General features: G+C 41.9%; 1 protein-coding gene and 1 non-coding gene across 2 annotated transcripts in view; one reads left to right on the top strand and one right to left on the bottom strand.

Moving 5' to 3' along the window:
- The window catches only part of CCDC91 (coiled-coil domain containing 91), a 116,586-nt gene that overhangs the window by 69,771 nt on the left and 20,205 nt on the right, over positions 1 to 26,610 (bottom strand). Inside the window, 4 exon segments of the mRNA XM_033148222.1 lie at positions 2,146 to 2,223; positions 22,188 to 22,292; positions 22,797 to 22,988; positions 24,493 to 24,594. Coding sequence (XP_033004113.1) covers positions 2,146 to 2,223; positions 22,188 to 22,292; positions 22,797 to 22,988; positions 24,493 to 24,594 — 477 coding nt within the window.
- Positions 6,815 to 6,920, top strand: LOC117047638. Its single transcript, XR_004426708.1, has one exon. It is a non-coding gene; the product is annotated as a U6 spliceosomal RNA (small nuclear RNA).

Consider the following 26,610-nt stretch of genomic DNA (forward strand, 5'->3'; position numbering starts at 1 on the left):
GTAAAGGTTTTCATTCTTTATCTTTAAAACACGCCTCAAGTCAATATTATAGTTCTGTAGGTGGACCCTATATTTCAGGAATAATTTAGGGGTAGCTGAGTCGGATGTCAACATGAGTCTACTGTGCTAGGAGTCCGTCAAAAGCAAGTTTATCGTGATTAGTTTATCGTGATTAGCTTGAGATTTCGCTTTACACTAGTGATTGATTTCCAATAAGGCAGCAGCCCGTTAAAAGGACATATGTCAAGAACTATTTCTGTGCTTTGCAGGATCAGTTTGCTGCTTTCGCGTTCAATATTATAGTTCTGTAGGTGGACCCTATATTTCAGGAATAATTTAGGGGTAGCTGAGTCGGATGTCAACATGAGTCTACTGTGCTAGGAGTCCGTCAAAAGCAAGTTTATCGTGATTAGTTTATCGTGATTAGCTTGAGATTTCGCTTTACACTAGTGATTGATTTCCAATAAGGCAGCAGCCCGTTAAAAGGACATATGTCAAGAACTATTTCTGTGCTTTGCAGGATCAGTTTGCTGCTTTCGCGTTCGTTGTTTTTGCTATTGGTAGTCTCTCAGATGCCAGCACCAGGACGATTACACCCCTATACACAGGGGTTGGGGGGGGGCAATGCTGTGGCCAGCCTCTTGAGTATCAGGAGGGCTGTTTCTAGCCACCAGCAGCACCAACTCGGCCAGGAGAGACATTACCTTTTCTAATTTGGTGTTAATTTTCTCCACTGTTCTTGCTGTTAACAAACAGTGGTCCGCGAGTATTTCTGCATAAAGTGGCGCACCCTCGGATGATAGTTCATGGGTGCTCAGCAATGAGTTCTCCCTTGGGTGGCCTCCTCCCATTAGAGCGTCCTCACCTACCTGGGAGTGAGCTGTTTGATGCAGAAGGTTCTAAATTCTGACCTCTTGTGAAATCATCCAGTTTGCTCTGCTTGCTCTTGGGCTGTGGGCTCACTTGTGGAGATGAGGCCAATCTCTTCTTTTCCCTGGACATTTTGGAAAGTAAGTCTTACTCCTGGAGAAGCAGCCACTGCTAATTGCTGCTGTGAGTCAGAGAACTCAACGTCCTTCCAAGATTTGAATGTTTAACAGCAACTTCTACTGATAAGTAGTCGGAAGTTGAGTCCGACCGGTAATTATTAAAACTTTCTCTAAAACTTTGAACTTAAAATTTTGAAGATAAAATACTAAAACTGATAAAGGCGCACATCTGATGCGGAGCTCAAAGCGGCACTTCCTTTCACGGCACCATCTTGCCTCCACTATTCTGCTCATAGAGCACTTATGGCAAATAAAATGCAATATAATAGCCAGAAAAACAACATATTAAAAACACTGCGATGAATGCTGACGCTGGGATGAATACAAGTTAGTTGATTCAATGTGACCCATGTTTAATGGGTGAAGTACCCATGGCTTACATTGTCCCAGATTACAGTAGGAATTTATAGTACTTAGCCTGCATCAAACCAATTTAAATTAAAAACAATGTAATCTCAAGCTGTGGTAGCATCACTGTAAAGGCCCTGTTTCTTGTGCTATTCACGGTCCAAGAAGAAGGCATCTTAGTGAATCTGTGGCTTGGTCAGGTCTTTATTGAAGGTCTTTGGGTTAACATGGGTGGGGGCAACACTTTAAAGTGTGACAGAAAAACAAATGGAGTTATGTGTTCTGACCATCAGTTACTGCCTTCCTGGACTGATGATGGAAATGAGAGACAGAGAAATATATATTCCATTACTGATGACACCTTAGTCCAAACCTGCAGATAACTTCTCCCAATGAAGTATAGCTTCCAGAGAGCAATAATTTCCAGGAAGCAGAGCCACACTCAATGGTACTGAATGGAAAAGTTCACAGGAATCAGCAGAATGGCACCCCTTTCCCTCTCCCAGCACCAGGGTGTCCAAAGCATTTTCCATTTCAAAACTAGGACAGAAACCAGACAGTAATGGATCCAAATAACTGGCTTCATCCAAAAATCCCTGAAGCAGACATTGACAATAGGCTTGACAACAAACTCAAGACATCCTGTGAGCATTTCTGCTTCCTACACCAAATCCACAGGAAAGTCCCATAGCAATCAGAGCAGATTGGGTCAACTCACTGTAGCATTTTTATAAAGATATTTATTTACCTTAAATTCTTCCACAATAATAGCCAAGGCCTCATGGCCAGCTCTTCTCAAGTCTTCCAACTCAAGTTTATGCTTCTCCTGTAAGAAATATATAATCATACAGTCATGACAACATCTAGTCAACCCTTTATCCAGTCCACCACACACATAAAAGTGTCACAGACATCAGAGACATATAACATTTATGCGTTTCTAAGTTTCACTGTTTTACTATTAAGGCAGGAATACAAAAGTCAATTTAGACTTTAGGTGAAACTGCCATTTCCATATGGTGCAGAGAGCAGAACATTTAACAGCACAAAACAACTGAGCATGAGGGTAAGGTACTTTTAAATGAAGATCAGCTGTAGGAAAGGGTATTTCTAAGATTGCCATGTGTGAACCTCAGTGCTTAAAGAAGCCCCAAGAAATATCACATGTAGAAACAGAAAGAAAAGAACGACGCCTTTGTGACTACGCCTTTGGTCAAGCTAACTGTCAACCATCCATGTTGACCCTATGATCCGTGCATATGTAGTGCATGCAGGACAGAGATCATTTGAACCATGAAGGCCAGGGTTTTTATTACATATGCACCCTTCTCCAATGGTTCGTGCAAACATCCTTATTTCTTCTTAGTCTGGAAGTGAACACAACTTGTCTTAAATATTGACCTTAATACCTATACTAAAATGAAAACAAGCAGGTTGTTTACCAGTAACTGGTGTTCAAGAGGCTACCTGCAACCATACAACTGAGTTCTACACCTGCACAGAGCATCTCTAGAATCTTCTAAAATTTAAATTAACTCTTGCTGGAGTAAGCTGCCATCATCCCTGATTGCAGGATAAAATAATAAATAAATCTGGTCTGAAATTTCTTGAACTTTTTTTTTTTATAAAGTTTTTTATTATTTTCCAATAAGACAAAGAAAAAACACTACATAAACACAATAAAAACACAATACATAATAAACAATGAACAAAATCAACAATAATGACAATAACAATAAACATCAGAAAAAACATATACATACCTTAACATACACTTATCTTTGTACCTTTCTTGTTTCTATCTTCTCTATTTGGGGACTTCCCCCGTTCCCTCCACTGCATTCAAAATCATGTATATTTTGGGTAACTTTATATCTTTTTCCATTAACATTTACCGTATCTCTTAATACTCTTTAATTTGCTTAATCAAATATAAATCATCACTTAAACTCAAGATCTTAAGATGTTCTTAAACAGTTAAATCATTCACAACAAAACTTCTTCTAAACAATTTTATCTAACATTAACAAGCTAAAGCCAATTCTGTTAACTAATTCTGCTCAAATATTCAATTTTACATTATTTACTAGATAATCCTTAAATTTCTTCCAATCCTGTGACACCTTCTCCTCCCTCTGGTCTCGGATTCTCACGGTCAGCTCGGCGAGTTCCATATATTCCATTAACTTCGTCTGCCACTCTTCCACTGACGGATTCTCTTCACCTTTCCAGTTTCTTGCAAGTAGTATTCTGGCAGCTGTGTGGCATACATAAAAAACACTCTATCCTGCCTGGGTATCTCTTCATTGGTCATGCTCAAAAGAAATGCCTCTGGTTTCTTGCTAAAGGTAATTTTCATTACCTTCTTAAGTTCATTATAAATCTTGTCCCAGAAAGCATTTACCCCTGGACATGACCACCACATATGATAAAAGGTACCTTCCATAGATTTACATTTCCAACACACATTTGTCATTTTAGGATTCATTTTAGCTATCTTAACTGGTGTCAGATACCATCTATAAATCATTTTCATAATGTTTTCTCTTAAACTATTGCATGCCGTAACATTGATACCTTCTTTCCACAGTCTCTCCCAGTCATCCAACATAATATTATAACCCACATCTTTCGCCCAATCTATCATTGTCGATTTAACCAGTTCATCTTTAGTATGCCACTCTAGCAACAAGTTATACATCCTGGAAAGGTTTTTAGAGTTCACTTCAATCAATTCTGTTTCCAGTTTTGATTTATCCATTTGAAAACCAATCTTCTTATCTGCTTTAAAAATCTCATAAATTTGATGATATTGCAGCCAGTCGGCGACTTCGCCTTTCACTTGGTCATAGCTTTTCAACTTAAACAATTCGCCTTCTTGCTGCAATATATCAGCATATCTTAACCATCTTGTAGGCATATTTGGTCTCTTATAGGCCTTGGCCTCCACTGGTGAAATCCATCTAGGAGTCTTTCTCTCTAACAAGTCTTTGTACCTCATCCAAACCTGATACAAGGCTTTTCTCACTATATGATTCTTAAAAGTCTTGTGGACTTTCACCTTGTCATACCAAAGATAAGCATGCCACCCAAACATATTGTCAAAGCCTTCCAAATCCAATACATCGGTATTTTCTAATTTAAACCAATCTTTTAACCAGCAAAAGGCCGCTGCTTCAAAGTAAATCTTTAAGTCTGGCAGGGAAAAGCCTCCTCTCTCTTTAGAGTCTGTTAGAATCTTAAATTTAATTCTCGGCTTTTTCCCCTGCCATATAAATTTCGAGAGATCCTTTTGCCATATCTTAAAACAGTCCAGTTTCTCCAAAATTGGAATGGCTTGGAATAAAAACAACATCCTTGGTAAGACATTCATCTTGATGGCGGCTATTCTGCCCATCAATGAAAGTTTCAGTCTTGTCCATATTTCCAAGTCTTTCTTTATCTCCATCCACAATTTTTCATAATTATCCTTGTATAGGTTCAGATTTTTTGCTGTGAGATTAATCCCTAGATATTTTACTTTCTTAACAAAGTTGAGGCCAGTGCCCTCTTGTAGTTTTTGTATTTGCTCTGGTTTCATATTTTTAGTCAATACTTTGGTCTTCTGTTTATTCAATTTGAAGCCGGCTACATGTCCAAACGATTCAATTAATTCTAATGCTTTGGGGACACTGCTTTCAGGTTCTTGTAGGGATAACATCAGATCGTCTGCGAAGGCGCATAATTTGTACTCCTTCTCCCCCACCCTTATTCCTTTGATCTGCCTCTCTGCTCGTATCATATTTAGAAGAACCTCCAGGACCGTTATAAATAATAAAGGGGAGATAGGGCACCCTTGTCTTGTTCCTTTCTCAACTTTAATTTCCTCCGATATCACACTGTTTATTATAATTTTTGCTTTTTGTTCTGTATAAATGGCATTAATGCCGTTTAAAAATCTTTGTCCAACTGCCATCTTTTCCAAATTCTTCTTCATAAATGTCCAAGAGATATTGTCAAAGGCTTTTTCCGCATCTATTAGTGCTGCATCTGTATATTAGTGCTGCATCTGTATTTATGTTTTTTTCCAGTTTTTCTAAAATATCCACAATAATTCTTGTATTGTTATTTATTTGTCTTCCTGGTAAAAAACCAGCTTGGTCTTTATGGATATAATCTTTCAGCACTCTTTTTAATCTTGTAGCCATGATGTTCGCAAAAATTTTATAATCCACATTTAGAAGTGAAATTGGACGATAATTTTTCATTAAAGTCTTATCTGTCTCTGGTTTTGGTATCAGTGTGATAAAGGCTTCTTTCCATGTCTCTGGTGCCCTATCTCCTTCTAGTATTTTATTGCAAACTTCTTTCAGGGGCTGTGATAGCCAATCTTTCAAAGTCTTATAGTACTTTGCAGTCAATCCATCTGGTCCTGGGGCCTTCCCTACCTGCATGTTGTTAATTGCCTCCTCTATCTCTTGAGTCGATATCGGGTGGTTGAGCATTGTTATTTTATCCTCTGGGACTTTTTGCAATCCATTTTTTTCCAGAATCGGTCTATCTCTGATTCGTCTATCTTCTCCTCCTTGTACAATTGTTTATAAAATCCTTGAAAACACCATCTAATTTCCTCTGGATTCTCCACATTTCTTGAATTTTTAAGTCTTTCATCAACTTTTATCATCTTCACAGCAGTAAATATGACTTTCAGAAGCCTATACCTACTCTTCTTATCAAGGAACCAGTAACATTGATTACTGTATTTTTCGGTCCATAAGGCACTCCGGACCACAAGACGCTCCTGGTTTTCCTCCTCTAAAAGGCAGGGAGGGAGGCGCTGGAGGGGGAGCCCCTTCTCCCTTCACAGCGGCTCCATTTCTCCCCTCGTCCCCATGTCCCTTTAAAGCAAGAGGGGATGAGCCTGCTTTTGGCATCGGCGCGCGGGACACAGGGTGGTGGAGAAAGCAGCAGCATCCCCGCTGTTTTCTCCACCACCCTGTGCCTTGCACCGATCCCAAAAGCCTGCTTTTGGGATTGGCGGGCAGCGCATGGGGTGGTGGAGGAAATCCTCCACCAACCTCCTTGCTGCCCACCGATCCCAAAAGCAGGCATCACAGCTGCCTCCCCCCACCTCCCGCCAAACACTTCTTTCGGCGAACGGAGGTGCTGGCACGATCCAGCAACATCCCCTTCGCTTCCTGCTGCCTCCCCCCCCCGCCGCGTTCGGCGGGAAGTGGGGGAAGGCAGTGGAGATGTTGCTGGATCGTGCCAGCACCTCCGTTTGTCGAAAGAAGCTTCCAGGCCCCGAACACGGCGGAGGATGGGGGGCGGCAGTGGGAGCAAAGCCTTCGCTTCATAAGGCGCACAGGGATTTTCCCTTCCTTTTTAGGAGGGGAAAAGTGCGTCTTATGGAGCGTAAAATATGGTATTTTATCCTCGTGCTCGCTTCGGCAGCACATATACTAAAATTGGAATGATACAGAGAAGATTAGCATGGCCCCTGCTATGGCCAAATTTACACCCATCGAGACGCTCCAGAACTATTTTTTGCGCTGTCTTCTGAAACTCCCCCCTTACGTGAGTAACGCGGCGATCCGTCTAGAATTGAAAATCTCTTTAATAGAAGCACTGATATGGAAACGAACTCTAAATTTTTGGTTAACACTCTGGCATAGACTTCCTGATCACTATCTAGCCCAATGCCTATGGCGGGATGAATTTGTTAGTCCTTGGGCCAGCAAGATCCATGCCAAACTTCTGCATATTGGAATTTCTCCTTCTGAAGTCCTGAATTTAGAATTGATTTCTGCAAAAAAAACTTATCAATTTGAGACTAGACGATATCGAACTGCAGCATAATCATATGTTGCGTGGGGGAGTATGTTCCCCTCGGCATTTGGGTATTACATCTACGCAGTATCTCCCATCTTACTTCTCATCCCTTACCACTGCAAAATATCATTTTGCGTTTATTAAGGCAAGGTTTAATGCCTTTCCTTCCGGGGTCATGTCACATAGACTCTCCAGGGGCCATGTATCAGATTTATGTTCGTGTGATGACTTGTCGAGGGAATCCGTCCTGCATATTGTTTTTATCTGCCCTTTATATAGTGATGTCAGGAAAAATTTGTTGAGCCCATTGGTCCAAAAATTCTCTAGACTTCCAGTTGAGATCCAGCTTACTCTTTTACTCCAGGATTCTAACCCAACGGTAAACTTGCAAGTGGCAAGGTATCTGACTTCGGTTCTGAACCATAAGAGGCGAAATGGCCTATTACAGGAATCCTAATGGTTCTTTTCCACCCCTTTTGGGCCTATAACTCCTGATAGTATCATAGGTTGAATTTATATTTATTTCTCCTGATTGTAAATATTTTATGTTATTATTTCTATTTTAATATAATTATTTTAGCTGATTTTCCATGGATTGTAAGGCAGGTATGATTTGCGTGTCTATTTATGTATGAGCTTATAGCTGCAATAAAGTTTTATTATTATTTTATCCTGTATTTTATTATGTGAGCCGCCCTAAGATCTCATGATTAAAGGCGTGTAAAAATCTAATAAATAAATAATAAATAATCATACTTTTGTTTCTTCCTCCTTTATTTGATATTCATAGCTTTGAGGTTGGCAACATGGTTAAAAGTAATAATTATCCATTGGTTCTGCCAATTTAATACTATGACATTCATCCCTTAATCACTCCGCTCAGTTTTGTGAAAGACAAATTCCATGGACAAGACACCTACACTCTTCTATGGTTGGGTTACTCAAAAGCTGTACTCTTTGGACACGTTGTCAGGAAGCCTTGGCAATGAACTATGACATTTTGCAAGCCTAACAAAATATATTTCAGCACCTCTGACCTACTGTTAGTCCATAATTATCCATCTCAACAGTCCTGCAAAAACAGACCTACTAACTCCTTCCCACAGTCAAGTTCACTTTTGAAGAGAGGAAAGAGGGAGTATGCTGGGCAAAAATTGACTCAACTGGGACAAGCTGCAGCCAAAAGGAAATAATCTAACTTTTGGATCCTGTTTCTAGGTATATTGTTTCATATAGTTAGACCCCTAATGAATGCAGAGATATCTGCCAGTAACTGGCTTCTGCATTATAGCAAGATCTTTGGGGATCTATCTTTAGATCACATGCCAAGATTATCCTTGGAAGCCACATGATTGCCTTTTTGGTCCCCCGTTACTATTTGAGGATTATTACATCCTTCAGATGGCAAAGCACCTGGAGACGGTATGCTTCCCACAAAAATAGCTCCACACTCTCTACTGAACTCAAAATGGCTTACATGGGAGTTATATCAAACTGAATTTTACCTGAAATTATAGAATCATAGAATCTTAGAGCTGGAAGGGACCCAATGGTCATCTAGTCCTGCAATGCAGGAATCTCAGCTAAAGCATCCATGGCAGATGGCCATCCAACCTGTTTTAAAACTCCCCTTTCGTGGGAGTCTGTTCCACTGCTGAACAGCTCTTACTGTCAGAATGTTTAGTCGGAATCTTCTTTCTTGCAACTTGAAGCCATTGGTTCAGGTCCTAACCTCCGGAGCATGCTCCCTCCTCCATGTGACAGCCCTCAAGGTATTTGAAGATGGCTATCATATCTCCTCTCAGTCTCCTCTTTTCCAGGCTAAACATACCCAGCTCCTTCAAGCACTCCTCCTAAGGCTTAGTTTCCAGATCCTTGATCATCTTGGTTGCCCTCCTCTGCACACGTTCCAGTTTGTCAACATTCATCTTAAATTTTGGTGCCCAGAATTGGACACAGTGTGGTCTGACCAATACAGAATAGAGTAGTACTATTACTTCCCTTGATCTGTTTACAGAGCCTAGAATAGCATTAGCCTTTTTTGCTGCTGCATCACACTGTTGACTCATGTTAAGCTTGTGGTCCACCCAGACCCCTAGATCCTTTTCACATAAACTGCTAGTAAGCCAGGTGTCCCCCATCCTATATTTGTGCATCGGTTTCTTCCTGCCTAAGTGCAGAACCTTACATTTGTTCCTAATGAAATTCATTTTGTTAGTTTGGGCCCAGTTCTCCAATCTGTTAAGGTCATTTTGAATGCCTGTTTGAAGGACGCAGTGGTAAAACCACTCCTTAAGAAACATTTCCTGGATTCAGAAAACCTAACTACTGGCCAGTTGCTAATCTCCCTTTCCTAGGCAAGGTTCTGGAGCAAGTGATCGCAGACCAGATCTAGACAATTTTGGAAAAAACTGATTTTCTGGATCCTTTTCAATTGGGGTTTAGGTCTGGTTTTGGCACAGAAACAGCTTTGGTCCCTGTGTCAAGAGAGACACAAGGGAAACATGTCCCTGTTAATTGTTCTCGACTTCTCAGCGGCCTTTGATACCATCAACCACGGTATCCTTCTGGAGTGACTCTCCGAAGTAGGGGTGGGTGGCACCGCTTTGTGGTGGTTCTATTACTTGGGGAATGCTATTCAGCCCTATGGAAACTTCAATGTGGGGTTCCGCAGGGCTCAATCCTATCCCCCATGTTGTTTAACATCTACATGAAACTGCTGAGTGGGGTTATCCGGAGGTTCAGAGTACGTTGTCATCAGTATGCTGATGACACTCAGCTCTGTTTCTCCTTTACATCTGCAGTAAGGCAGTGGAAGTGCTGGACCAGTGTCCTGCCTCGGTAAAGGACTGGATGAGAGCCAACAGTCTGAAGCTCAATCTAGATAACACCGAGGCACTGTTAGTGGGTGGTTCCCTAGACCAGATGGCTGGGAGGTCGCCTACTCTTGATGGGGTTACACTTGCCCTGAAGGAGGTTTGTAGCTTGCGGGTACTCCTGGATCCTTTGCCTCAGTGGCCCAGAGTGCCTTCCATCAGCTTCAGCTGGTAGCCCAGTTACGCCCCTATCTTGACAGGGATTGACTAACTACTGTTGTCTCTGCTCTGGTAACCTCAAGGTTAGATTACTGCAATGTGTAATATACGGAGGGCTGCCTTTGAAGACAGTTCAGAAACTTCAGCTAGTGCAGAATTCAGCGGCCAGGTTGCTCACCGGAGCAAGACAGTTTGAGCATATTACAGCAATCCTGGTCTGATTGCACTGGCTACTAATTAGTTTTCAGGCCCAATTCAAAATGCTGGTTTTGACCTATAAAGCCTCAGGGCCTCTAAAGGCTCAGGGCTGCAATACTTCAAGGACCGCCACTTTCCATATGCACCTACCCAGACCCTGAGATCATCTTCAGAGGCCCTCCTTTGTGTGCCCCCTCCTCGAGAGGTCCAGAGGGTGGCAATGCTCTCCTTAGGAAAGTTTGCCTGGCACCTTCATTATACACCTTTAGGTGCCAGGCAAAAAAAATCCTTTTTAACCAGGCCTTTTGTTGATACGATTTACTTCCTAGGCCCTTTTAAAATGGGGGGGGCGCTACTGCATTGTTGTTTTTATTTTTATTAGGTATTTTGTAGTTTTATATCTTGATTTTATTCTGTGAACTACCCTGAGACCCCCGCGGGTATAGGGCGGCAGGTAAATAAATAAATAAATAAATCTGATTTTGTCTTCTGCAGCATTAGCTACCCCTCACAGTTTGTTTTCATCTGCAAATTTGATAAGCAACCTCTCAGGACAGAACCGTGCAGCACCCCCCTTGTCATTTTTTCCCAGGATGACAAGGAACCATTGATGAGTACTCTTTGGGTTTGGTCAGTCAACCAGTTACAATTCCAACTAATAGTTACCTCAATCCACATTTTACCAGCTTCCTCATGAGAATATCATGGAGGAATTGGTCAAAAGCCTTACTGAAATCAAGATACACTATGTCCACAGCATTTCCCTGATCCACCAAGTTTGTAATTCCATCAAAAAAAGAAAATAGATTGTTCTAGCATAACTTATTTTTGAGAAACCCATGCTGGGTCTTAGTAATCACAGCATCCTTTTCTAAATGCTCACAGGCTTGTAAAGAAGCTGGTAAAATGTGGGCTAGACAATGCTACCATTCAGTGGATTTGTAACTGGCTGACGGACCGAAACCCAAAGGGTGCTCATCAATGGCTCCTCTTCATCCTGGAGAGAAGTGACTAGTGGGGTGCCACAGGGTTCTGTCTTGGGCCCAGTCTTATTCAACAGCTTCATCAATGACTTGGGTGATGGGCTTGAGGGCATCCTGATCAAGTTTGCAGATGACACCAAATTGGGAGGGGTGGCTAATACCCCAGAGGACAGGATCACACTTCAAAATGACCTTAACAGATTAGAGAACTGGGCCAGAGCAAACAAGATGGATTTTAACAAGGAGAAATGTAAAGTACTACACTTGGGCAAAAAAAATGAAAGGCATAAATACAGAGGAACCAGAGACTAAATTGCAAGCATGCGCTGGATTATGGAGAAAGCTAGCGAGTTCCAGAAAAACATCTACATCCGCTTCATTGACTATGCAAAAGCATTTGACTGTGTTGACCACAGCAAACTATGGCAAGTTCTTAAAGAAATGGGAGTGCCTGATCACCTCATCCGTCTCCTGAGAAATCTCTATGTGGGACAAGAAGCTACAGTTAGAACTGGATATGGAATACTTTGGCTGCAGTACTTTGGCCACCTCATGAGAAGAGAAGACTCCCTGGAAAAGACCATGATATCGGGAAAGATGGAGGGCACAAGGAGAAGGGGACGACAGAGGATGAGATGGTTGGACAGTGTTCTCGAAGCGACTAGCATGAGTTTGGTCAAACTGCGGGAGGCAGTGAAAGATAGGGGTGCCTGGCGTGCTCTGGTCCATGGGGTCACGAAGAGTCGGACACGACTGAACGACTGAACAACAAATGGAATAAAAATCAGTCCCCTTAAGAAAAATTCTGGCTACACCCATGCCCTACTGTAGAAAGGTAGCTATTTACCGTATTTTTCGGTCCATAAGACGCTCCGGACCATTTTTAAAGGGGGAAAACCAGAAAAAAATATTTTTTTCTGGTTTTCCTACTCTAAAAGACTGGGAGGGGGAGCAAAGGAGGCTCATCCCTACTCCCGGGCTCCCTTAAAAAAAAGTGGGGATGAGCCACACGGAAGGGGCGCCACGCACCCCTTCAGAGGGTTCACCCCTGTTTGCTTTGAAAGGAGCTAGGGACGAGGGGTGAACGCTCACCCCTTCTCCCTTTTAAAAAAGCGGGGATTAGCCACTCTGAAGGGGCGCCACGCATCCCTTCATAGGGCTCATCCCCACTTGCTTTGAAGGGAGCTGGGGACGAGGGGTGAGCGTTCACCCCTGTCCCCAGCTCCCTTCAAAGCAAGCGGGATGAGCACAGGGCGTGGGGTGGTGGAGAAAGCAGCAGCTTCCCCGCTGCTTTCTCCACCACCCCGTGCCCCACCGCCGATCCCAAAAGCCTGGGATCGCCACAAAGGGTGAGGGGTGGTGAAAGCAGCGGGGATGCTGCTTTCTCCACCCCACGCCCTGCCTCCGATCCCAAAAGCCTGCTTTTGGGATCGGCACACAGGGCGTGGGGTGGTGGAGAAAGCAGTGGGGGTGCTGCTTTCTCCACCCTGCCGCTGATCCCAAAAGCAGCAGCATCCCTGCTACTTTCTCCTCCATCGCGCGCCCGGCACCAATCTGTGGCGGAGAGGGGGTGGAGAAAGTAGCGGGGATGCTGCTTTCTCCACCACTCCACACCCCGCCACAGATCCCAAAAGCCTTCTTTTGGGATCGGCGGGTGGCGCAGAGGATACAGCAACATCTCCGCTGCCACCCCACCTCCCGCCAAACTCGGTGGGGGGTGGGGGGAGGCAGCGGGGAGCGAAGCGGATGTTGCTGGATCCTCCCGCAGCCTCCACTCGCAGAACAGAGGTGCGAGGAGAATCCAGCAACATCTCCACTGCCGCCCCCCACCTCACGCCAAACGCGGCGGGGCTGGGGAGAGGCAGCGGGAGCTAAGCCTTCACTCCATAAGACACACTAACATTTTCCCTTCCATTTTAGGAAGGAAAAAGTGCGTCTTATGGAGCGAAAAATACGGTACATTATTACACCAGTTTAGAGTATTAAACTAAGAAAGGCATTTCACATTGCACTTTAGGGAATAAATAAAAGATAGTCCTAATACTCACTGTCATAATCATCACAAGTAAGGTTTTCTAGGTGCTTAACAAAGTTTCACATTAAGTTTTCTAGGTGTTGCATATCATTGCCCCCACAAACAAGTCTACAATCTAATACAAGTAACTCACAACTTATGCACGTTTAACATGTACAATTTCAGTTTTATGCAGCTGAAGGCAAGACACCTGAAATCACACCAATTAAAGGCACAGAAGTCTGAGAGCTTAAAAGCTCTTTTTGTGCAGGGCTTTCCTGCAGAGTAAAGAGTTTTTACAGTGAGAGAAAGAAATATTTGATCCCCTGCCAGATTTGCCCATTTGCCCTCTGACGAAGAAATGACCAGTCCATAATTTTAATGGTATGTTTATTGTAGCCGTGAGAGACAGAATAACAACAGGAAAACCCCAAGAAACCCAGAAGACAAAAGTTAGAGATTGATGTGCATTATAATGAGTGAAATAAGTATTTGATCCCCTATCAACCAGCCAGATGTCAGGCTACCTGGTATCTTCACTGTATGTAACAAACTGAGATTAGAAGCACCTGCTGTAAGGGAGAGGTCTTACCTGTAATCCCAGCTTGTTACAGTACTTGTACAAAAGACACCTGTCGACAGAAGCAATCAATCCAGCAGATTCCAAAGTAGCCACCATGACCAAGACCAAAGAGCTGTCCAAGGATGTCAGGGTCAATATTGTAGACCCGCACAAGGTTGGACTGGGCTACAAGATTATTGCCAAGCAGCTTGGTGAGAAGGTGACAATGCACATCTGAATGACCCAGAGGAGAACTGGGTGAAAGTGTTGTGGTCAGATGAGACCAAAATTGAGCTCTTTGGCATCAACTCAACTCGCCATGTTTGGAGAAGGAGGAATGCTGCCTACGACCCCAAGAACACATCCCCACCGTGGGGGTGTTTTTCTGCTAATGGGACAGGACACCTTCACCGCATCGAAGGGACGATGGACGGGACCATGCATCGTCAAATCTTGGGTGAACACCTCCTTCCCTCAGCCAGGGCATTGAAAATGGGTTGAGGATGGGTATTCCAGTATGACAATGACACAAAACACACGGCCAAGGCAACGAAGGAGTAGCTCAAGAAGAAGCACATTAAGGTCCTGGAGTGCCCTAGCCAGTCTCCAAACCTTAATCCCACCAAAAATCTGTGGAGGGAGATAAAGGTTGAAGTACCTACACATCAGCCTTGAAATCTTACTGACTTGGAGAGGATCTGCAAAGAGGAGTGGGACAAAATACCTCCTGATATGTGTGCAAACCTGGTGGCCACCTACAAGAAACGTCTGACCCCTGTACTTGCCAACAAGGGTTTTGCCACCAAGTACTAAGTCATCTTTTGCAAAGGGATCAAATACTTATTTCACTCATTATAATGCACATCAATCTCTGACTTTTGTCTCCTGGGTTTCTGGGGGTTTTCCTGTTGTTATTCTGTCTCTCACAGCTACAATAAACCTACCATTAAAATTATGGACTGGTCATTTCTTCGTCAGAGGGCAAACAGGCAAATTTAGCAGGGGATCAAATACTTTTTTCCCCTCACTGTAAGTTCTCAGACTTCCCTACTACGTTCTGGGAGGCTCTCATGAAATCTCGATGGAACTTGGATCTCACAAGGACCTCCCAAAGCCCAGTGAGCAAGGGAGAAAGCTTAAGAGTTCTCTGCTTTGCTTGGTGGGCAAGACTGTTTTGGCATGATGGCTTTGGAATATAAGATTGGGGGCGTTTCCAAATGGGTTCAAGGGGGTAGTTTGGGAATAAGTGTTTTTGTGTATAAGTGCAATCCCCAGAATGTAACCCCTACATTATTTTATTTCTATACTGTCCTTCATCTGAGGATCACAGCATGGTTTACAATATAAAATCACAAAAAATATATAACATAGTAACAAACAAAAACAACACACACACCCCGGCCAAAATGCAAGTTATCAGTATACACAATACAACATAAAAAGGGGATTGAGATAACAGAAAAACAAGTCAGGCATTACTTTTTTAAGGTTACACAACATGAAAACAAACATTAAGGTTTATTCCATTTGTTCTTTAAGGCAGTGATAACGAATTCTGAGAAGTGGCAATATAGATTTCTACACCACTGGCTTTAGATATTATTGCTGCTGCTCCATAGTTTGTTTACAGATAGCAAATTGCAATGACCTGGCTTGAGAGCATGATCTAAAAAAACCCATGATGTACATGATCCTGGAAGAGAAAAAGACGAGGAACCGGCCCATAAACCTACTCCCAGGCACCACCACCCCGCCGACAGTCCATTGGCCCGCCAGGCCAGGGGTGGGCCAAGCCCACAGTTACCTGGGGGTGGCACCCAGCCAGGTGGCCCTGCTCTGGGCCGCAAACTCTGCCCACCTGTTGGGAAGGGGTGAGCAGGAAATGCTAATGAACAGCAAGCAGCCCTGAGATTCACGTGCTCCCTCTCTCCTATTCTTACACTACAGCTTTTCAACCTTTTTGAGTTCATGGCTCCCTTAACCAACTACATTCTTTCTGCGGCACCCCTGTCCTCTGGGCAGCCGCTGCTGCTGCCCTGGTCTCTGAGCTGCCAACTCCTGCCCCAAAGAGAGGTGCCTCCTCACACAGACCCACAGGGGCATGGGACTTGTCTGTCCATTCCCAACAGCAAGGGCTCATGGACTGAATGGCTGGGTTCTCTTGCCTGCCTGCCTGCCTGCCTGCTTGCTTGCTTACTCTGAGGCTGTGCAAGCCTTTGGGAGGCAGAGATGTGAGAGGACAGAGGGAAGGGAAAAGGGACATGGGCCAGTGTTGCCCACAGCACCCGTGGCCATTATTCGTGGCACCCCAGGGTGCCATGGCACACTGATTGAAAATCACTGCCATACACATTTGAGAAGGGGGAGCAAAAGCTTTTTTCACTTCCCAAACACCTGGAGGGCACTACATTGGCTACCCCTGATTTATAAAATCACCTGAAGTGAGCTAAAGTTATCTGCATGTTCCTAAAAGGGGTTTCTACATAGCAAGAGTAATACTCCAAGATGAAGAACTTCAAGTACTACGGAATATACAAACTGACCACTCTAAAGGCAGGAATTCTGTGAGCATTTTCATAATGGATCATGTTGATCAAATAATTGCTCTTGTCCTAACATAATTCTGGGTTTTTTCATATTTAGTAGGAGATCTTTATATTTAAATGAAACCTAAAAGAGGAGGAAAAGCAATGTGTGCTTGGCATTTCTGAGGCAATCACTAGAAATGGATCTGATGGCTTGACACACTCATTGCTGGATATAGCTGGGATTGAAAGATGCTAGCTAAAAGGAGCCCAGGTAGTATTAGAAAGTGCACAAATTGGAAAAACAAAAGCACATTTTCTACCAGTTATTGTGCCCTTTAGGATTTAAAGTCATTCCAGATACATTCTAGCATTAGGTAGTGCTATATTTATCTATTGTTTTCTATGTGCTTCTTTATTAATCTACGTTGTTCAATACACAGTTGGCTGCATAAATTGAGTTTGTGGCTCTGAGAGGTTTGGGGGGAAATGTCACTGAATAAAACATGGAAAGGAATTCAAAAGCACAAAGACATGCCAAAAATAAATTGCAATGCCCAGGCAGAAAAACTGAAAAGGAGTGGGCATATGCATAAATGTGTTTAATCAACTAGCAAAAACAAGGCTAGAAACTAATAAAGTACCCTTTTCCTGCTACTTTCCTCAATGCACCATATTTTCAAGCTCTTCTATGACCTGCAAAAGTTCCTGTAATTTCATCTATAAATTTAGTGGCAGGTATAATAGGTAACTTTTTAAACACCCATTTTTCATTATTAGTGTTCTGTCTCCTCTATGTCTGCACCTAAAACCAACCTAAATATTTTGTTAGAAGATGGTATTTAACAGGATGTAAGTCATATTAGTTTTAAAAGAAAACATACATTTTCTAGTAGTCTTAGCCACAGAACGTACCTACCTCCAAGATATATTTCCATGCTGTTCATATTCATGTGCACTAAACAAAACAACATTGTTCTACATTTTAAAGTTTGATTTCAAAAATTCATGGTTTTCAACTAAGGGTGGAACTGAATACATGGGCTGATTGATGACCAAACTAGGTGTGATGGAAGCAGGTCTGTCCTATTAACATGCAGGTTAAGGCAGAGAGGTCTGATTTGAAGAGCAAAAAGGGAAACACAAGTTGGTTGAAGTACTATTTAGACCTCACCTCAGCAATTCCTCTCTCATTTTTCATCTGAACACCAATTTTGCTCATAAAACCTGCCCTCAACCCGCCCTGATTCAGATAAGACTGAATCTGTCATTTCCAGGAACACCACCAGAAAAAAGATCCTGTGAAATGACTAAAGTTCCTGCCTCAAGAACTAGGTGGTGCTAATCCCAGCTGGGTGTAAGATGACCAAAATGGAAGATCAGCCATCACTTTGTTTCTTTACATAGATGCATATATAAGGGGTTGTAAATGGGAACCAAGCCCCATCTATGTTGATTTGCAGGCGATATGGCAGTTTTATCATATAATCTGTTAACCTCCCTCCCAAAAGCTATCGTTAACCTCCAAGACTTTAGTATTTTGGCTGGCTACAGGATAAATTATAATAAAACTAAATCCTTATTTCTTAAAATTGACTCCAACATACAACTTGTGACATATCATTTAACTGGAATTAAGATTTCCCTCTCTCTTCAATATGTAGTTGTTTATTTACCTGGGAACCTAAATGATTTGCCTTAAATTATAGCCTGGTTAACAATAAGATTAATAGGGACATAGCCTGATGAGCTAAATCCAACCTGTATTTTGAAGGAAGAACTGAATTCCTAAAAATGACGGAATTGCGTAAATTAAGTTACTTATAAAAGTATTCATATGCCACCAATACATACAATAGAACACTGTGATGTACAACAATAGAAACAGAAAAAAGGTTATCATTAAAATGATTGGCTGATCAAAAAATGTTAACAGTCACATAGGCCTATCTACATAAAAGTTGTTCTTGTTTCAATTTTTACCTATCCCTATTCCTAGATCTCTGATTGCTAAATGGCAAATAACATTTAATAATCTTAGACTGAAAAATAAACTGACTTATAAATAGACTGGCTTGTAACTTTTTTGTACATGAAATTCTTGGGGTTTCCCAAGCTTCAGCTTTAATACAACTTAATTGCTTTCACTCCTTCATGGATCACTGCCTTGTCGTGGCGAAGGGGCTTGAATAACTCAGGGAAGCTATGAGCTATGCCATGCAGAGCCACCCAAGATGGACAGGTCATAGTTGAGAGTTTTGACTAAACATGATCCACCTGGAGAAGGAACTGGCAAGCCACTCTAGTATTCCTGCCAAGAAAACTCCATAGACAAAGACAACAGGCATATAAAAGTTATGATGCTGGAAGATGAGCCCCTCAGGTCGGAAGGCGTCGAACATGCTACTGAAGAAGAGCGGAGGACAAGTACAAGTAGATTCAGAGCTGATGAAGCAGCTAGGCCAAAGCAGAAAGGTCGCTCAGTTGCGGATATGCCTGGAAGCTAAAGGAAAGTCCAATGCTGTAAAGAAAAATATTGCATAGGAACCTGGAATGTAAGAACCATGAACCTTGGTAAGCTGGATATGGTCAAAAATGAGATGGCAAGAATAAATATTGACATCCTGGGCATCAGTGAACAAAAATGGATGGGAATGGGCGAATTCAGTTCAGATGACCATCATATCTACTACTGTGGGCAAGAATCTCGTAAAAGAAATGGAGTGGCCCTCATAGTAATCAAAAGAGTGACGAAAGCTGTACTGGGATGCAATCTCAAAAATGATAGAATGATCTCAATACGAATCCAAGGCAGACCTTTTAACATCACAGTAATCCAAGTTTATGCACCAACTACCGGTGCGGAAGAAACTGAAATTGACCAATTCTATGAAGACTTACAACACCTTATAGAAATGACACCAAAGAAGGATGTTCTTCTCATTATAGGGAATTGGAATGCTAAAGTAGGGAGTCAAGAGATAAAAGGAACAACTGGCAAGTTTGGCCTTGGAGTTCAAAACGAAGCAGGGCAAAGGCTAATAGAGTTCTGTCAAGAGAACAAGCTGGTCATCACAAACACTCTTTTCCAACAACACAAGAGACGACTCTACACATGGACATCACCAGATGGGCAGCATCAAAATCAGATTGATTACATTCTCTGCGGCCACAAATGGAGAAGCTCTATACAGTCAGCAAAAAAAAAAAAAAAGACCTGGAGCTGACTGTGGCTCTGATCATCAGCTTCTTATAGCAAAATTCCAGCTTAAACTGAAGAAAGTAGGAAAAACCACTGGGCCAATAAGATACAATCTAAATCAAATGGCTGGACTGGATGAATCCCAAACCGGAATTAAGATTGCCGGAAGAAATATCAACAACCTCAGATATGCTGATGACACAACCTTGATGGCAGAAAGTGAGGAGGAATTAAAGAACCTTTTAATGAGGGTGAAAGAGGAGAGCGCAAAATATGGTCTGAAGCTCAACATCAAAAAAACTAAGATCATGGCCACTGGTCCCATCACCTCCTGGCAAATAGAAGGGGAAGAAATGAAGGCAGTGAGAGATTTCACTTTCTTGGGTTCCATGATCACTGCAGATGGTGACAGCAGTCACAAAATTAGAAGACGCCTGCTTCTTGGGAGAAAAGCAATGACAAACCTAGACAGCATCTTAAAAAGCAGAGACATCCCCTCGCCGATAAAAGTCCATATAGTTAAAACCATGGTTTTCCCAGTACAGTTGTACCTCAGGTTACATACGCTCCGGGTTGTGTACTTTTCGGGTTACGAACACAACCCGACGCGCACGTGATTTGTGCAAGAACAGTGTGTTTTTCGCAGGTTTTTTCAGTTTTATGGGTCTGCACACGCGCAGAACAAATTGTTCGGGTTACGTCCTTTTCGGTTTACGTACTGTAACCCGGAACGGATTAAGTATGTAACCCAGGGCACCACTCCAGTGATGTATGGAAGTGAGAGCTGGACCATAAAGAAGGCCAAAGAATTTATGCTTTTGAATTATGGTGCTGGAGGAGACTCTTGAGAGTCCCATGGACTGCAAGAAGATCAAACCTATCCATTCTGAAGGAAATCAGCCCTGAGTGCTCACTGGAAGGACAGATCCTGAAGCTGAGGCTCCAAGACTTTGGCCATCTCATGAGAAGAGAAGACTCCCTGGAAAAGACCCTGATGCTGGGAAAGATTGAAGGCACAAGGAGAAGGGGACAACAGAACACCAAATGGTTGGACGGTGTTCTTGAGGCTACCAACATGAGTCTGACCAAACTACGGGAGGCAGTGAAAGACAGGCGTGCCTGGCGTGCTCTGGTCAATGGGGTCACGAAGAGTCGGACATGACTGAACTACTGAACAACAACAAATTGCTTTCAGCCTAAATAACTTGTGCCTATTTAGAGAGGTATTTGGTTGAAATAATAGGTAGATACAATGAAAGGCAACCTTCACCTCTATTGGTTTCCTCCATTGCCAGCTCTGCTTTGTTGTCTTGGCTACCATGCTGGAGCACTCACAAGTGGCCTATCGCTCCATGGGCTGATTGTGAGTCATTAAACATTCCCCCAAACAAATGCTGCAGAGGCCGTTAAAAAAAACACAAGTTTATAGCATTACTTTATGGGGTCATTTACCTTTACCTTTTTTTACATAGGGCATCAGGTGTCAAAGCTGGTAACACGTGGCTCTGAAACACCTGAGACATCACTTCCACACAAATAATATTTTCAATTTATTTACTGAATGAAGACATTATATACTCAACCTTTATGGGTAAATTAATGCCTAGTATGGAGCAAATGTGAAAACAGTAATTTTGAGTTATGTGCCCAGTTTGGTGTAGTGGTTAGGAGCGGCAGACTCTTAATCTGGGGAACCGGGTTCGTGTCTGCACTCCTCCACATGCAGCTGCTGGGTGACCTTGGGCTAGTCACACTTCTCTGAAGTCTCTCAGCCCCACTCACCTCACAGAGTGTTTGTTGTGGGGGAGGAAGGGAAAGGAGAATGTTAGCCGCTTTGAGACTCCTTCGGGTAGTGAAAAGCGGGATATCAAATCCAAACTCTTCTTCTTCTTCTTCTAAGTCATACTCAAAGTAATCCCACTGAAATCAATGGACTTAACCAATTCATCCATTAAATTCATGGGCATACTCGAGGAACGATTTAGTTGCACGTAACACAGAGATACCAAACAACCTCTCTGGGCTTCTTTTGAATTTGTTACCACCAAATAATGGAGAGCAGCCTTTGGCAAAATAATTACAGTATACGTTCATTCCAGACAAACACCGTCAAGGGGAAATACCATGTGATACTTTCAAAGTAAAGAAAAAGATTAAAATTTTGAAGTCATTTTTACAAGTTCTCCAAAGCACTGAAAAACTGCCTATGAAAATGCGAAACAGCTGATGGGATGGATTTTTTTGTTTTGAGCGGGGAGTTAAACTTGGGAAGACGGGACCTATAGCTTTATGTTATAAAATTCAGTGGCAAGAGAGCTTCTGACTACTTTTTTGAAGTCCTGTTCTGAAAAAAAAAAGTTTTTAAAACTTTCAGGCAACTATGCTAGTCGCTGAAAAAGAAAAGTGTGCGTTGGACCACATATTTAGCATCAGGGAAGTGGGGAGAGAAAAACAAGTTACCTGAAGCTTGTTGTACTGATCTTCATGAGAAATCAATTTATCCTCCTTGTGTTTCAGGAAATCTGTTTCCAGAATCCTGTATTTTTCCAACAAATCTTCTAACTCCTAAAAAAGATTTAAGATTAACATGAAGAAGTATTGAACCTATTTTTAAATTCTAAGCCAGGCTTTCCACAAAAAATATTAAACTATTAAATATTAGTCAACTTCTGGGCAAAGAGAGGAACTGATAAGCCACTGAATTTAAGTTTTTTTTTAAGCTCAGCAGAATTAACACTATTAATATGACAGTCACCAGAAAGTTATATATATATAGAGAGAGAGAGAGAGTCCCTACAACATATTCCTAGACTATCAGCAAAATAACATTTTTCCACCTTGTTCTCCGAAGGATCTTCATCTTTTTTCCTGAAACTTTCCAAATAAGTCAAACTGAGTCAGACACCCAGCATGGAAAGGAAACCAAAAGGGTTAGATCTGGGCAAAGCAAACAGCAACTGAGGACAGGATCTTGGACTGGAAAGTGTTAGACAAGCCTAACTAGAGGTGATGCTGCCAGCTACAACCATAATGAAATTACCCATAGATGCTGAGGAGTTTTAGTTATACCTTTTTTATTCTACATTTTTCTTCATCAGCCGCTTTAAGTTTAACTTCTAGACTTGAAAGTGTTTGCTGAAGTGTTTTATTTGCTTCATCCAATTCTAGTTTCCTATCATTTTCACTTGCTGTTTCAACATCTTCAGTTATACTCAAACAGGAAACTGGTACATTCAAAGAAGGATCAACTGATAATGGAACCTATTTCATTGAAGATACAAAAATGCATAGAAATGACAAGAGATAAAAATTACAATGAGACACCATTTCCATAGCAATACCTTCCTGAGATGCAGCTAATAAAGGTATATGAAAATATATATAGTTTCAGGCTGTCTGAATAAGAGGCATTTTCGCTATGAGCCAATGCTACTAATTGTGTGTGTCCAAGGTGACTTTGGACCTTGGTTTCCCAAACAGCAGAACTTACCCAATGCAATCCCCGTAGCAAGACATTTTTGAAACTGAGAAGAGTCTCAAAATCAGCATGGCACAGGAAGTCTGCTGCTGAAGGGGGAAAGTGCCAAAAATCCCACTGGGTTTCTTTTAATTATTCTAATGGATTACATAACTATAAGAAAAAATACAATTATTCTGTCTCTCACGGCTACAATAAACATACCATTAAAATTATGGACTGGTCATTTCTTCGTCAGAGGGCAAACAGGCAAATTTAGCAGGGGATCAAATACTTCTTTCTCTCACTGTAAAAACTCTTTACTCTGCAGGCAATCAAAAAAAGATTTCCCTCACCGTATCAGCAGAGAAGCAGGGGCTTTTTTCGTCATCGTGGCTCTCAGCCCAGGAAGAGGTTTACATTGAAACCCCTGCTAAAAAAAATTTCCCCCTCCTTTTTAGCAGTGATTTCAATTGCCCCTCAGATCCTCAGGTATGTGATTGATCGGAAAGTAGGGTTGGCTGATATATCGTCCAAAACCAGTCTGAAGTCCATATCATTATATAAGTTTCATAATTTTTGACCTGGCAATATATCACAAATCATTATGAGTGTGTGTTTGTCTGTGTGTGCTATGCAAAAATAATGTGAGGAAATCTGTGAAGCCAGCAAATACTTCTCTCGATTCCTGCAACTCCTGTTAACTAACTCTGCCGGCTCAGCTTTCTCTGGCCTCACGCAGGTGGCAGCAAATCAAAAGAGCAGGTGCAGGCAAAAAAATCACAATGCAAGAAAAACTATGAAGTCAGCCAGTGCCTTGACATAGCTCCATCCTTATTTCAGATATCGTGATATATTGGTGAGTCGCAATGCTTAGCTGGTGATGTATCACGATACTGGAAAGTACCTAATATAATATCAATTTTGCATGGACAGCACAAATAAAGTTGCTTGAAGAGCCAGAACCAGAACCAGTTCACAGGCCAGCAGTTCATGTATCTGTTCAATAGGCCGCTAAAGAGATTTTGGTCAGGTGGACTGCAGCCAAGATTTTAGTGTAAAAATAAATCTTTTACCTACAAAAATTCAGCTCTCCACTCTACTCGTGGCAATATTATGCACATAACAAAGAGATTTACATGGCAACCTTATACATTTCTACTTACAATTAAGTCCCATTGAGTTAAATGTGGATTAATATCAATTTTGTGCATAAAGGATAAAAATACGTATGTTTTACCTGTTGTTTAAGATCAGCTAAATTTAAATTGCTGGTTGATGGCTGACAGTCTGTCACCATATCATCACCTGAAGGAATTAATGGATCAGAAGAGACAAAGCTGGCATTAGTGGAAGATGACTCCTGAAGAACCTCAGCAGAAAGTGTTGGAGGTACATGGATTTCAGGTGCTACATAGGAAACATGAAAAAGCAAGCTCAATATACACTTATTTCTGAAAGTCAACTTCTAACAGAGATGACAAAAATAGGAACTTGGTAATTATTGAAAGGAATTTTACAAGTTGCCAATGGAAAAATAGGTAATGTTGTGGAGAAAATGTATGGCTAGACTGCTTCGCACAACATGTATTACCATGATTCCCCCCCCCCCCAATTATTTATCTTTACACTTAAAAAACAATTTCAAATTTGACTATTTTGCCAAGACAGAACAACATGATACCAGGTAGAAACTACACAGTGAATTTCAAATGTTGCTTTTCACTCATAAAATCACATTTGTCATACTATGTGTCGGAGACCAGACTGAGGATTACAGCTCTGATGAGGAATGGTGGAAACCTCCCCCTCGTCCTGTTCCTGACCAGGATTCTGAAGCTGCCCAGGGACAATGGAGCAGCATATACCATAGATTTAGAGAATTGGTTTGCAGAGGAACATAGTTTGGAAAACAGCTGGGCAGAGCTGAGTGGAGAACAGCAAGGAGAAGCAGAACAGGAAGAGAGATAACTGACTCTCCTTTGCTAGAAAGTGTCCAGCCTATATATCCAAGGGCAAGGAGAGCTGATAAGGTTGCTTTGCAGAAGGCTGAGTGGTTGCGAAATCAGGTTGCAAGAAGGGGGAAGTGATGAAGATAACTTGGAGGGAAGCTTAACTGGGAGCACCTTTATTCCGAGAATGGCTGTGTTGTTCTTTTGCTCTGATCATTAAACACTCTTAAACTGGTAAGGGACTCTAATTGCTTTGTTCTGCTGGTGCACGGCCAAAGCAGGTGAGGGAGCCGTTTCTCCGAAGCCTGACAACATGTTGAGCTCAATATGAGACGGAGAATGTGAATTAAAGAAAAACAGCTGCTATTCACCAGTCACCAGACATCAAAGACAAATGTCTACATATCAAAAATTATGGACACTGTTTTAGTCAATATGGACAGCTCCAGTTCAGCATTGGATGATGAATTACATAAAGAGCAAGGACTCTCAACTGGAGAATACCTGCCTTTTAATGTTTTTATAATATGCATACTTACAAAGTAATATTAATGTTGGATGCTCTGCATTTTCCTTGGCATTGTGATGAACACTGATTTGGCAATATACAAAGCCAAATTCATTTGTTCACATTCTAAATGTCATTAGGTTAATGTACACTGTGGTTGATTTTTATGCATACATGGGTTCCTGAGATGTAGAATGGTTTTGTGTCCACATATTTCTTCCAATGGTAAGCAAATGAAGGACACCTCCAAGAGCACTTTCAAAAATGAGAAGGCTAGAAAATGCCTGCAATACTCATACCATTATGTGTGAGCAATCAGTTGAAGTCATTTGCAGAGGTACTGCTTGTCTACACCAGCCCCTAAGTGCCCTGCATCTCTAAAAGATGCCAAATTGCCAAGACAGGCATTAATATTTTCCTGGGTTACTTGATCTGGAAAGGGAGTGAAATAATCTCTCAGATAGCTCAAGTACTTGACTGTATAATCCTTTGCTGCAGGCTCCAGCACTTCCACGCTGGCAAGGATTAAAGCCTCTGCCCCACTGAGGAATGTATTGAGAAAGATGCCAGGAGATAGCAACCTTCTTGCTAGCACACCACTAAGATCTTCTGCCCTTAGGCTTAGGTCTCAAGAAAATACTGTTTATGAAGAGGTAATAAAATGAATAATAAAATATGTAAATTATTTTATTATTTGTTTCATTCATTTCCCTTCCAGGGGCTGACATGTCAGCCACTCTCTATTCCTTCCTTTGAAAGTGCCAGCTTTGAGAGGGCTACCAAAGAACCACTGTCTGGAGAATAGTTAAGGACACTGTTGGCCTGAAAGATGGATGCTAAGCAGAGTCTAGACATTGCTGAAAGCATAGTCAATTCATTTGTCTACAAGAAAACAGACCTAGGAAAGATACACAGAATCAAAGAATCGTAGAATTATAGAGTTGGAAGGGATCCCAAGGGTCCAAA

Source organism: Lacerta agilis, chromosome 5, assembly GCF_009819535.1.
Source record: "Lacerta agilis isolate rLacAgi1 chromosome 5, rLacAgi1.pri, whole genome shotgun sequence".
Classification (NCBI taxonomy): Eukaryota; Metazoa; Chordata; class Lepidosauria; order Squamata; family Lacertidae; genus Lacerta; species Lacerta agilis.